Genomic DNA, 15007 nt, shown 5'->3' on the forward strand with positions numbered 1-15007 from the left:
ACTTTAAGATTGAAAAATGATACCCCAAACAAGCCCACAATGTTATCTAACAGAAAGCTTAAGTAAACTAATGAACATATGGTATTAAGTCAAAAATGGTGCCTCCGTAGCCAGGTGGGAAGGAGCAGCAGCAGTGCGTAACACACGCTTCTTGATTAGACCGGGGTTCGATCCCGTCACCACCAAATACAGAGGATGTGAAAAGGTCAGGGAATGACCACTGCATATTCCCAGAGCAATATGGCCTTAGTTGCTAATGCTCCTAAAAACCAAATAACAAACAAACAACAAACATAAGTCAAAATACTGCAATGGCACTATTAAATGTTTTCTGTCTTCATGACTAACTTCAAAAAATGGAATATTTCAAGTCGCCATTATTATCCATACAAAGTCTATGGGAGATTTCAGTGATATATGTATAAGCACTATGCAATGCAATGTACGTCTATGAAATCAATTACTCAGTTTGTAATATAATCTCACGCAAATAATTCCACAACCCCATGGTCCCAACAACCAAAAAATCTCCTATAAACTCACCATAACTTTAACTTCTAGGTACACATATTTACACATAAGGGGGTTGTCAATGAACACATTAAATATATCAAAAAGCAGGAGCACGTTCACTATACAAGATCCACACTGGACAACACAGCACCCTCTCTTTTTGATATGGAAAAAGCATATGTTACAGCTTGGAAATTTGGCAAAAGACCTATATAGTCTTGGTCTTCCCCATTTTTATTAAAAACATTTTAGCCAATTGGTCTTTCCAAGTTCATGTAGGGGCCACATTCTGTTGTCCCTTTTGCCAAGAGGAGGGCATACTGCTAGGATCAGTTTTAAGTGTTATGCTTTTTGCCATTAAAGTAAATTCCATCATAGAATGGCTTCATCTCCAAATAGCACTTTCTGTTGATGATTTTAGCATATTTTCTCAGTCAATCAACATGAAGGTTATTGAAAGATTACTTAAATAAGCCATTGATCGCCTTAACTTCTGGACATTGGCTAATGGATTTAGGTTCTTGTTGCAAAAGACTGTATGCGTACATTTTAGTTATAAGCATAAACCTGAATGAGGCTTGGACAAAATGCTGTTCCAGTAGCACTAGACACAAAATTCTTGGTATTCATATTTGATAAAAACTTGACCTTTTTTTGAACATATATATGAACTCCATACAAAATTCACCGGAGGCTTGAATCTTCTCTGTGCTCTTTCCTCTACTCCTTGGGATGCAGACCGATGCACCTTACCACACATTTACCACGTACTTGTGTGATCTAAATTAGTTTGTGCCCAGGTACATGCATCAGTCAGAAATAGCACATTTCGGTGGCTGTACCTTATCTATCATCAGGCTATCCATATTATTACCGGAGCATTTTTAACATGTGTCCAGAGCCAATACATGGATGCAAATGAATCATCGTTATCTTTTTGAAATAAGCAGTTGTCTCTAAAGTATACTTTAAAACTGAAATCGCTGCTTGACTATCACTGAATTCCCCGTGGGCATCCATTTTTGAGTCATGATGGGAAAATTTTTACAATTCTCGTCAGACTGCCAGTTGTCTTTTCAGTATTTGTGTCAATGCTCTGCTCTGCTCCAAGGTTTGCAGTATCATGGTAGATAAGGTTGTCCAAATACAAAAATAAACCCTTCCATCTTATCATGCCCATATTCCAGCATGTGACTTTTCCCTTAGGAACAACTAAGGTTAAGTCTGTTATTCTATCATCTGTATCAGTGTATAGCCAAAAATGGTTTTATTTTTATTCAAAGTAAATTCCACCTGATTTAATGCACTTATTACACTTTACAAAAAGTTTCTGAAAAAAGTCAGCAGAGGCATCCAAAGAAATAATGTTTAGTTTGACGATTATGTTTTTCTTTATGTCCTCAACATCCCAAAATCGCTTTCCTTTAAAGACAGTTTTCGCCTTAGAAAAGAGGAAGAAGTCGGCTGTTGCTAGATTGGGAGAGTAGGTGGATGGTTGTTCTGTACAATGCTATATTTACTTTGTCTTCCCAACAGGTGCAGACATTTCTGATGAATGGGTGGAGGCATTGTCATGCAACAAGAGCCACTGGCCTTTATCTCAAAATTGCAGCCTCACCTGGGAATTTCACTGCAGTAGTCTTTCAAGCACTTGTATATAGAATGCAGCATTCACTCTTGTCCCTTCAGGTAGAAATTCCTTGCGAATCACTCCCTGTTTGTCGAAAAATATGATCTGCATTATCTTGATCCTGGAATATTGTATACGAAAGCTGTTGGGCCTTGTTGATGATTTTGAAGTCCACTGTGTGCTCTGCACTTCATTTCTGGGTCGTACTGAAACACCCAACACTCATCTCTAGTGACAATACAGTAAAGGAAATTAGGATTGCCTTGACAAAGCTGGATGAAGTCTTTGCATGATGACACTCTTTTTTTGCTTCTGCTCATCTGTGAGGCTGTGCAGCATAAGTTTTGTACAGACCTTCCTTTCCCCTAAATCTTCATACAGAATTTGATGAATCACCTTCTTATTCATATCTAACTCCTCAGCCATCATTTTGAGGGTCAAATGATGATCTCTTGCCAAAATTTCCTGAATTTTTGCAACTCTGTCTTCATTTTGAATGGTTGATGGGCACCCACTTTAGCACAAACATCCTCTTGCCTGTCTTTGAACCACTTATACTATTCAAACACACTAGTATGACTTAATGTTTCATCACCATAAACAGTTTTTAACATTTCATATGTTTCTGTTGCAGATTTTAATAGTTTAAAGCACAGCATATGAATACAACATATGCTTGATTAGCATATGAATACAACATATGCTTGATTAGCATATGAATACAACATATGCTAATCAACTACAAGGAGCCTTAAATAAAGTCATTAAATGGACAGAAACAAAAGGATGTAGATTTTATATTCAAAAGTCTATATATATATATATTCCTTCCTTTCTATCCATCTTCACATGTTTAATACCTACCCCTTTTTACATTCGCAATTTAATTTACTATTTCTCTAATTTAGTTTCCAACTTTTGACACATGGGGTAGCTAGCTTAATTTAATTTTAATTATTTCCTTCATTTTTCCGATTTCTTGCACTAGGGGTTGCCAGCTTATACTCTATATACAGTAAACCCCCGCTATTTGCGGGGGTTACGTTCCTGAGAAATGCTGCAAATACCGAAAACACGAATACTGAGTTATGGCTCCCATAGTAATAAAGGGGTTCCGTTCCAAAGTACGAAATATATACGAAAAACTAGTCTAAAATTTTGTCTATGTATGTATTATATGTACCTTCATAATATGACTATGTACATAAACAGTGCATAGTGAAATGCAAGCATATGGCATCGAAATGAAAATAAGAAACAATTTAATATTAAATGTACTATTTATTAGATTTTTTCAAACCAGTGCCTTTACTAGCTAAAAAACTTATTCCGCCAGTGCTATCACCAGTTTTGCTAAAGCGTTGATAAAGGAGTTTTGCCTTTTCACGAATGATAAGTGAATTTAATGGAATTTTATTTTGAGTTCGGTCTTCTATCCACAGATTTAAAGCCTTTTCCATTTTTTCTAATTTAACATCATGAGTCACAGAGCAAATTTTTGAAGCAATTAGCACATTTTCACAGATACTATGGCGGATTTTTTCTTCCGATTTTTTGATTGATCATACCGTTGACTCATTGATTTTATAATGTTTTGCCACTGAGGAGACACTTTCACCATTAGAAATTTTGTCTAATAACTCAATTTTATTTGTTAATGTCATCGCCTTCTTTGATCTTTTCACATTTCCCTTGTTATTTGTAGCCATATTTTTGTACGGGTTCGAAAGAACTTGTCCACAATAAAGTCACTTTCTTCCATTAACACACTCGAAAAAGTCTGTTTTACACTGCAAAACGGAAGATTTATCACTTTTGTAAGCATATCAATTTATAAATTGATAAATTTATTCAATTTATAAGCATATAAATTAAAAGCAAACGACGAAACCGTCCATGACAAGCGCATAACACATACTGAACAAGGATTAGCGAGAAACATCCACGTTCGCAATTTTGTCACCCCTCTTCCCCACCCACTGAGCGCTGTTTTGACCGCGAAAGATAATTTTAGCCACGCCCATGTTTTTTTATGGCGGAAAATGTTCACGGCGCTTTAAAATTCACATTTTGTTTAGGTTTCATTTTATATTAAATCAGTGACTGCGAATACAGATACCGCGAATAGCGGGGGTTTACTGTACTTTAGATTACATTTCTTTGAAACCTTTTATTACTCCACTGCAGTACAGATTGCCTGCTCTGTCATATAACTACCTGACCCCAGTAAGTTATCTTATTTCTTTTTTAATCTTTACTTTCAGCCTCTGTCGGGTCAGCCATGAAATACATGCAAGCCATAAAATTAAAATTTTAACCCTTATATGCATTACTGACTTTTCATGTATACCACGTGCTGCGTATATTTCATGTCAGAAACAGTGGCTTTACTTACTTATTGCAATAAGTAATGGATTTGTTGTATGTAAACTGATAATTAGGCAGTAATATTTTGACAGTTAATTGAAACGGTGATCTATTTAAACATTTAAGGAATTATAATAAAAATAGGTTGAAATTTGATTCTGTGTTCATTGCTACTATGCACTACTGCTTAACTTGAAAGTGTTGACTCAGCCTCTGATTTTGGGAGATTTTTTTGCTCCAGATCACCCCTAGAATGTGCTTCTCCTGAAGTTTCCCATTACTTGCAGGTGTCTCCGTAGCCCTGTGGGCAGGAGCAGCAGTGCATAGCATGCTTCTTGATTAGACCGGGGTTCGAGCCCGTGACCACCAAATACGAAGGATGTGGAAAGGTCAGGGAATGACCACCACATATCCCGGAGCAATATGGCCTTAGTTACTAATGCTCCTAAAAACCAAATAACAAACAAACAAACATTACTTGCAGAACACCCTGTTTGTTTTATTATTATTTTTTTTGTTTGTTTGTTTGTCTGTTTGTTTGTTTTTAATGATAATTAAGTGATGGAAATAGTGCAAACCTTGCACTGACCATGCAGAGAAAAGTTCTTAGTGGGATAAAAATGCTCATACAATGTTGAAATGTGTTGATTGCATTGGAAAATTAATTTGAAAAATCATTTTTCATATCTAATGTACTTTTATAATATGATTGCTATTATTGTTTGATTAAATTATACTTTGTCCAGTTAAATATATTATGAATGGTGTAATAGATAGTGTCAATGCTCTGAAAATTTTTTCAGTTTTGTGAATAAAGGAGTAATATTTTAAAGTTCAGAACAGATAAAAATTGAAGAAATATTTCTGTTTTATTTTCTTATATGCAGAAACAGTTTTTTTTTAATAGTATGCGAGATTTGATGGAACAGGGAATACATTGCATGATTTTGACCAGTGGAACACTCTCTCCTCTTGAATCCTTTGCCAGCGAATTGAATGTAGACTTTCCTGTGCAGTTAGAGAGTCCTCACATTATTTCAGATAGTCAAGTATTTGTAAGAGTTTTAACACAGGGACCAGATAGTACTCCATTAAATTCCTCCTACCAAAACAGGTATTTATACTGTTCACTTAAAATTTTTGCACATCACGTATTATTGAATATATATATATATATATATATATATATTTTTTTTTTTTTTTTTTTTTTGAAATTTCCCATTATTGTAAGACTTGATTGTTGCTTGGATTAAAAATGTAATTTTTTTTTTTCATATTATAACAGAGACAAATTTACAGAAAGAATATTCACCAAGGTTCTACTAAATACAGAAAAATTGATTCAGAAATGAACAATGATACACTAACTAAAAGTTTCACTGAAAGTTAACCATTACTTAGTTCACTGTTCATTGTATAATTCATTAACATAGCATAATTTCTTAAAAATAGAAACGCAGTGATACTTTAAAACAAGTTAGTTAATGTATGTAGTTAATTGTTTCAGGAACATTCAATTTTTTTCTTAATTTAAATGATTTTTTCATTTTCTGTGATTAAGAGAAATGAAAAGTGGATATAGTTATCTACTTTTATTACTTATCAATTAATTACTAACATAATAAAATTATATAGGTTTATGTTCTCTAAACTTAACCATTTAGTTTAATTACAACTGCATTACTCACCTCTTGTATTACTCTTTTTTTTTGGTCTCTTTTCTTTCTGTATTTGTGTATCTGTTCACCAACAACACCATGTTCATGAGTCTTGTGTAACGATACATGTGAAGCATGCATGGATTCTCTAAAGCTAATGATACTGCATTGAAAACTACATTTATTCTATGAATTTCTATTTTTCCAATTTTAATGATTTGTTTTGATAGATATTTTTAACAAGCTCAAAGACAAAATTTCACGAAATTCTGTTTACTGGTAGTCTCTGTTACATGACAGAGAACTTGGTGAAGACGAGATGCACTTAGCATATATATGTATATAATATTGATAAAAATAATCAGGTTACTGAATGACAAAGTAAGCAAGCAAAGTATTAAAATAAAATTATTAAACTGTGTCATGGATCCTGAGTACTACTAGTTACAGTAGAGAAACCCCAGCAACCATAATGAAATTTAGACAAATGTTTATATTCAGTGTATAGGAAAGGTATGCTGACCTATCAATTGTAATTACCATGGAAAAATTGAGAAGGCCTGTAAGGTGAAGGAGATAACCTGAAATAAATTGATTAAAATAAAAATAATAACAATGATAACAACGTTACCTAAAGTAGTGGGTCCTAGGGCTTTAACTACTTTTACAAAGGGTCGGCAGCCAAAACTGTAGGAGCCACCACAATAAGCAGGGTCTCTCTTTCTGTTATGATGTATATGTGTGAAATGTATAAATCATAGCTGACCCGACAGAGACTAAAAAGAAAGGAATAAAATTTAAACTTTCAAAAATAAAAATAAAAAAATTAATGCCAATAAAACTTTATTAAATCAAAAAGAAGAATAAAAATTTTGAATTAAAAAGAAGAATAAAAAATTTTTAAATCAAAAAGACCAATACATTACAAAAATTAAAAAAGTAACTGTAGATTACAGGATAAAAAACCAACTTACTCTGTGTTTGGATCGGAATCGGTGAAATAGCTGCATGCGGTGTTTACAGAGAAACATTGGAGACCCAAGGAAGAAAGCCGATAGATCTCTGTCCAGAATGTTCATATCAGTTGAAGTAATCACTTATGAGGAGGAAGAAGTGATGTCATCAAAGTGAACCGTCCCGTGTTATGGGGAAGTAGGTAAATAAACAAATGAGGCAAAGTGCCAGCAAAGGAAGATTGTGACTGACAAAGTAGTGTAGAAAAGACACTAAACTTTGTATCAGAAGAAAAAAGAAATAATAGCAAAGGAATAGCATCTCGATATTGCTTTCGGCCAGCTTAATTGTGCACGAGAAATAAAATGTAGTAATTAAGGATAGTAGAAAGCAATTTGAAGAGGAGTAATATAGTTGTGCTTGGGTAGTCCGGGGTTGCTAAACCCATACCATAGTTGGTCCCTGGACAAATGCCGCATATGTTTAAGTCGGCATTGGTATTGTTATTGAGTAAATGTAAAAAAAAAAGGGGGGGGGGCATAACAGAACACAATACCCCATGCATTACCAATCCGTGGGCACAAGCTTTCTACACCTTGAGACACGACAGAGGCTAGGGGGTATATAACTAAACATTATGTACAAGCCTGAAAGTAATATGTTGTTTATATCAAAGTTGTAGTTGATAAGTTTTTTGAATTTTATAATATTTACTGCTTTTTTGAAATGATGGTAGAGGAATGCTGTAGGGAAATTATTGCATAGCAATTTATCATGGAGTTGTTTAATGTTATCAGCAAAGAGACTGTCACTATTGCATATTGTAGCAATTCTGACGCATTGGGATAGCATTATATTAGTATGTACTTTTTTGGAAATGTTAGAGTGCCAGTGGGTCAAACTGACTACATTAAATTTAAAAGCATCTCTTTAATTGTATATGTTGATTGTGGTTTGAGGGGTGCTAATATTAATATACAGTCAGTCCTCGTATAACACGTGTTTACACTACACGAATTCGATCATACACGATTTATAAATAGGGGAACGATATCTTATATAACACGAACCGAATTCGCTTATGCACGATTCACCTTTGTGTTTACAAGAAATGGCAGTTGAACGCAGAATCATCCCAACCGAATGCAACACGATAGGAATGAGGAGAAGATTCTAAAAATGTATTTATGTTTTTTTTTTATATCGGTGAAGGGGAAACATTTCACCATAATAACGTAAAAACGAACACAATTCCAGCTATCGGTATAATCGCAAATGCAATTAGATCAAGTTTACTACCAGTTTATAACAGATTCCACTAGCAGAAACGCAACTGGAAATTGTTTTTATTGTTTTATGGTAGTAACCCCTAGAAATGTGCTTTAGTAAAGTGTGAGGTGTTAATAGTGTATCTCAGCCTTTACGGTATTGTTTATTCAGTTGCTACACACGCGCAGCTTTGTTTATGTGTATCAAGTGTGCCTCCTCGTTTTGTAATTGTGCTTTATTCCCTAAAAATTAGTAAAATACTTAAAAGGTGTGAAAAGGAAGCGTCCTGGTGAAGATACTGCAGATTCAGAGAGAAAAAGAAAAGCAATATCAATAAACAGAGGTGGACTGGGTCAAAAATTCTTACCTGGGAAAATTTATAGTGGCCTCATACTAAGGTTTATGGCCAAAATCACACAGGCCTCCGGCTCACCGGGGTTTCCCCGGTAAGGCTTATGGCCAGTCTGCCTCTGTTGATAGAGAAAAAATATGAAATTGTGAAACGCTTTGAGCGAAATGAAAGACCATGTGATATTGTACGTGCTACAGACCTAAATAAGGCAACGCCGAGAATTAGAAAGAATGCAGAGAAAATAAAAACAACTTTCATAGCGGGAACAACTCAAAGTGTAATTAAAATCCATTAGATTAAGACAAAGAATTGGAAGAGATGGAATGCCTGTCATCTGTTTGGATAGAAAATCAAACAAAAAACAAGTTTGCTTACGATAGAAGTAAAAGCATCAGCAATATTTTATTACGTAATAGTCGTAATAAAATGCGTAAGTATTTTATTACGATTATTTATTGTGTTTGGTAATGTTTTGGTTACAAATGTGTGTTCAATCTTGGGTGTTCAATCTAGGAACCTAACTCCATTTTTCCCATAGGGCCTGTTGTTTGTATTGCACGATTTTGCATTGCACGAGGATTTCTAGGAACGCAACTATCGTGCTATAGGAGGACAGACTGTACGTCTAAATAATTGGCTGAAAAATCATTATTATTTGTTTTCTCCAGAGTAAGTTCTGAAAGGTAAATACCAGCAAAGTCCTATATAAATGTAGGGTAGTTGGATACCAATAAGTCATCAATATATCTGTAAGGTTTAATATCTGAGGGTAGAGAGGTCTCAGACTAGTATAGATATAGGCTAGCTAAGATACAGCTGGCGGGGCTACCCATGGGGGTACCTTTGGTTTGTAAGTATATAGATTTGCCGTCAAAAATGTAGTTATTGGAGACACAGAGATTAATGAGATTGCTCCTATTATAAACTGAATTACAACCAATATGTTTCTATTTATTATAAATTTCATTCAAGACCATTTTTAAGTTGGTTAAGTCTATGTTGGTGAATAGACTATTGAAATCAAAAGTTTGCACATGAGAAATGTTATCAATATTCAGAGCATTAATAACTGGAATGTTGTTATTAATTATCTTACTATTAGGAAGGATATCCATTATGGGTTTAAGTACCTTTCTAAAGTTTTTCCAGGTTTATGGGCATAACTGTATTTTCAGGATGTAATAAACCTAAATCCTGTAGAGTTTTTGTGTAACTTGGGTATGAAATAAATATAAGGAAAATTTTGTTATTAAAGCTGATTTTTAGTTTCTTGCCGAAAGCAATTAACTTTTTTGCGATGATACTGCTGTTGTTAGTGATGGACTTGTAGGTGGCACTGGAATTTAGTTCTGTATTTAATGTTTGGAAATAAAAGGCTTTACAGATAATGGCGTAATTGCAAGAGGCCCTATTAACAGGGGTGATTATAAAATGTTTATGCAGGTTTATACTCCAATTGTTTTAATGTGGAAAAATGAAATTTTAATTCAGCTGATGGTTGCACCTGTGGTAATGATGGCTTATAATGTTGTAGCATCATAGCAAGTACTGAATTAAACCATAGTTGAAAGGCTTCAATGGGAATGTTATGATGGTAAGAGAGCTTAAAACAGAAGTTAAGTAAATCCTGGTATAATTGTTTTCTGAAGTATTTAAAGTTGATTTTAAAGGGTGGCCTATATTTCAAGCCATAGGAAATGATGCTTCTGAGTTCCTTGTTAGGTATAATCTCTAGGTTGCCTGTTAAGATATGGCCGAAGTGTGTATCAATAAATGGTTGGAGATTGGCTTGATGGCAAATACATACATTAGAAGTAGGTTCAAGGTTAAATTTATTCAGGTTAGTTGCTAGGTGTTTGTAATTGCAAACCTTGAGCCCAAAGGGTTTAGCATATCTGAATCTGGAAATAATGTTCAAGCTTTGGCAACCATCTGGAAGTAGGTCTGTAGATTTATTAATGCAATCATTAATGTTGAAATTGTCTAGGCAAGTATTATAATTAAAAGTGATGGTGGTATTATTATTTTGGCTTAACATTTTAATTTAAATTTACAGATATCTGTAATAAGGTCAAGTAAATGTTTAGATGTGAAATTGAAGGTGAGTATGAATCTGTAAAGGGCTTTTAAGATGCTATGTTTAGTACAAAAGACTGTACACTGAACTGACCATTGTCCCAGTCAGAGATAGTCTGTTTAAAGTCACCTAACTTGTATTTATGTATAGTAACGTTGATACTTGGGTTTGTGCTTCCTATAAGGTTTGTATTTATTTAGGCCTTTAGTAACTTGGAATTTGTCATATATGCAAATACAGTAACACCCATAAACCTGGTAAAGCTTTAGAAAGGTTACTTAAACCCATAATGGACATCCTTCCTAATAGTAAGATAATTAATAACAACATTCCAGTTATTAATGCTCTGAATACTGATAACATTTCTCATGTGCAAATTTTTGATTTCAATAGTCTATTCACCAGCATAGACTTAATCAACTTAAAAACGGTCTTGAATGAAATTTATAATAAATAGAAACGTATTATTGGTTGTAATTCAGTTTTTAGGAGCAATCTCATTAATCTCTGTCTCCAATAACTACATTTTTGACGGCAAATCTGTATACTTACAAACCAAAGGTCCCCATGGGTAGCCCCGCCAGCTGTATCTTAGCTAGCCTATATCTATACTGGTCTGAGACCTCTCTGCCCTCAGATATTAAACTTTACAGATATATTGATGACTTATTGATATTCAACTAGCCTACATTTATACAGGACTTTGCTAGTATTTACCCTTCAGAACTTACTCTAGAGAAAACAAATAATAATGATTTTTCAGCCACAATTATTTATTATTTAGACTTGTATATTAATATTAGCAGCCCTTAAACCACAATCAACATATACAATAAAAGAGATGTTTGTAACTTTAATGTAGTCAGTTTTACACACTGGCACTATAACATTTTCAAAAAAGTACATGCTAATATAATACTATCCCAATGCATCAGAATTGCTACAATATGCAATAGTGACAGTCTCTTTGCTGACAATATTAAACAAATACCAACAAAGAAATATTGTTCAAGATTTAGGCCTAAATGGATGTCACATGAACTAATTAGACATGTAACAGAGAAGAAAAATGCATGGGATACATATAAATTAAAATGTGATACAGAAGCCTATGATAGATATAAGCTGGTCTGTAACCAAGTTACAAAGGAGGTTAGGCAGGCGAAGTCAGATTACGAGAAATTTTTGGCAAAGGATGCAAAGAAAAACAGCAAAGAGTTCTTTACTTATGTAAACTCTAGAAGGAAGGGGATGAATCAGATTGCTCCACTTGATATAGATGGGTCAACTGTTGGTGATCCTGCTCAGAGAGCTAACAAACTAAATGAATATTTTGCATCGACATTCACACATGAGGAGTTATTCAGGGAGGGGAATGCCAGAGGTGTATTCAACTCTGGCAGTAAGCTAGATAATCTTCTAATAACTGAGAGTAAAGTGGAGGAGAAATTGTTGAAGATAAACACAAGAAAGGCACCTGGGGTGGATGGAATCTATCCAGTTATAATAAAGGAGGTGGCAAAGAAAGAGTAAGCAAACCCTTAGCCATAATTATGAGAGCTGCTCTGAACTCAGGGGAGGTACCCATGGACTGGAGATGTGCAAATGTGATCCCAATCCACAAAGGAGGATCAAAGGGAGACACAGGTAATTACAGACCTGTTAGTTTAACTTCTGTTCCAGGGAAATTAATGGAGGTTAAAGAAGCATTGCAGGATCATCTAGACAAGACTTCAGTAATAGCTCGGACACAGCATGGGTTTGTTAAGGGGAAGTGCTGTTTGACTTATTTGATTGGATACTATGATGTAGTCACAAAGGAACTGGATGCAAAGAATAACTTTGATATCATATATTTGAATCTTAGAAAGGCTTTTGATACTGTTGCACATGTAAGACTGCTGCACAAATTGGAGCAGTGTGGAATTGGAGGCAAATTGCTGCTATGGATAAAGGGATGGTTGAGTGGTAGAGGACAGAGAATGGTAATCAATGGACACTGCTCTTCGTGGACTAATGTTATTAGTGGAGTCCCTCAGGGTTCAGTGTTGGGTTCATTGTTGTTTTCTGTATTTATAAATGATATTGATGATGGTATATCAGGCTTAATGTCCAAGTTTGCAGTTGATACAAAGGTTGTCAGGGTTGTTAATGACACTAATGACAGTACACTGCTGCAACAGTATCTAGAAAAGTTGAGCAGATGGGCTGAGAGGTGGCAAATGAAGTTTAACATTGACAAATGTAAAAGTACTACATATGGGAAGCAGTAATCCCAGAGTAATGTATCAACTCTGTGGTACCACACTGACAGTGGTAAAGAATGAAAAGGACCTGGGGTAATTGTGCAGGCAGATATGAAGTTTTCTGAGCAGTGCAGATGGTCTTCAAGAGTAGCTCATAGTGTCTTGTCAGTGATATACAAGAATTTTTCTAGCAGGGATAAGGAGGTGATTATCCCCTTGTATAAGGCAATGGTCAGACCACACCTTGAGTACTGTAGTCTGGAGGCCTCATTTTAAGAAGGATGTAGAGCTGAATGAATACAAAGAAGGGCAACAAGATTAGTGAATGGAACAAAGGGTTGCTCTTAAGAAGAAAGGCTCAAGTTTTGCAAATTACAGTGTCTGGAGACTAGGCACCTGCGAGGTGATCTGATTGAGGTGTATAAAGCCTTGAATGGTTTGAGCATGCTCATGCTGATGGGATTCTTCCTCTAGCTCAGAATAATCACCTGAGAGGGCATAAATTGAAATTGAGGAAAGATGGTTGTAGGATAGATGCGCAGAAGTTTGCTTTTAGCCAGCGGGTGGTTGATTGCTGGAACAAATGTCCATCTGTCGTTGTAGAAGTTGATAGCTTAAATAGATTCAAGGCAGAACTTGACAAACATTTGGAGCGAGTGGATGGGTGAAATAAGGTTTTTTTTTGGCTGATGCTATATAAGTTTGCTTTCTTGCGTCATGTGCCTTTGATAATGCTAATTCCATGATAAATTGCTAAACAGTAATTTCCCTACAGCATTCCTCTACCATCATTTAACGAACTCGTATGTACTTGGTCAAAAGCTTGTGGGCATGTGTTTGGGCTCGTATGAACCAGTCCCGATACCCGCAATAATGTATTCAATTTGTTAATGTCTGTTTTTTATTTCTGCGGCTTGTGCTTCACGTCGCAAATCTATGGAGGTCTTCAATACAGACCAATTGTTTGGATGTTGATAATTTTTTAATTTGTTGCAAGTTTGCTAACCTGGGAAAGCTATTTTTGTTTATTGGAATACTGAGATTTTAAGGCAAGTTTAACTATATTATGTGATGTGGTAAGTACTAGTTGCTTTATGCCCAGAATTTTAATTTTATGATTTTAACTGACCCTGGCAAATTTTAGAACAATGTTGTTTTGGAGGCAATGTTTTAGGAAAGCAATATTTTAGTCACCAAGAGTATAAAATAAGAATTTGATAGTATATAACAGAGCTTCTACAAATATTGATATCAATGTAGAATGTATTGAGAATCATAGCTCTGTTATATACTATCAAAGATATAGGAATGAAGAGCAGATTCCTAAATTTTATTTGTTTTTTATATGATTGAAAATTTCAGTGAAGGGGAAACAAATTTCGCCATAATAATGTAAAAACATACAGAATTCTAGCTATCGCAAATACAATATAATTGTGTTTACTACCTGTTTATAACAGATTGTACAAACAAAAAAGCCCAATAAATAGAAAACTGTAAATTGTTTTTATTATTTTATGGTTGTGATCTTCAGAAATGTGCTTTAGAAAAATATCACAGAGGTGTTAAAAATTGATTCTTATAACTGAAGATGTGATTCTAATAAATGATGAAAGTGTAGTGCATTTTGTTGATTTGAACCTTTTCTTTGAAATTTGATTCTATCAAGTGGCTGATCACAGTATACAGCAACTGGCTCTTACTGTATATCTGAATGTCTGACATGTATATGTGCTATTATTTATCAGATATATATAGATACTGTTGTAATTAATAAAATAAAAATTCATTTCAAATCATTACTTGAATTCATAGTAGTTTTTTGCCCTTATGTATTTTTTAAATCAGTGGATACTAAAAGTAGAACTACTGTTGTGGTCTGCAAAACTTTTTGATGTTAGAAAGGGGAAAGTTTGGGAATCGTATTAGAATATTGCTTTT

The 15007-nt window shown here is 34.5% G+C and overlaps 1 protein-coding gene across 1 annotated transcript in view; it reads left to right on the forward strand.

The window, feature by feature from the left end:
* Positions 1-15007, forward strand: part of LOC150081711 (regulator of telomere elongation helicase 1 homolog) — a 281392-nt gene that overhangs the window by 111376 nt on the left and 155009 nt on the right. The window contains exon 9 of the mRNA XM_090380292.1: positions 5418-5624. Coding sequence (XP_090236418.1) covers positions 5418-5624 — 207 coding nt within the window. The remainder of the gene's footprint in view (positions 1-5417; positions 5625-15007) is intronic.

The sequence above is a fragment of the Mastigoproctus giganteus genome, chromosome 8, assembly GCF_048544385.1.
Source record: "Mastigoproctus giganteus isolate SK-2022 chromosome 8, ASM4854438v1, whole genome shotgun sequence".
Lineage (NCBI taxonomy): Eukaryota > Metazoa > Arthropoda > Arachnida > Uropygi > Thelyphonidae > Mastigoproctus > Mastigoproctus giganteus.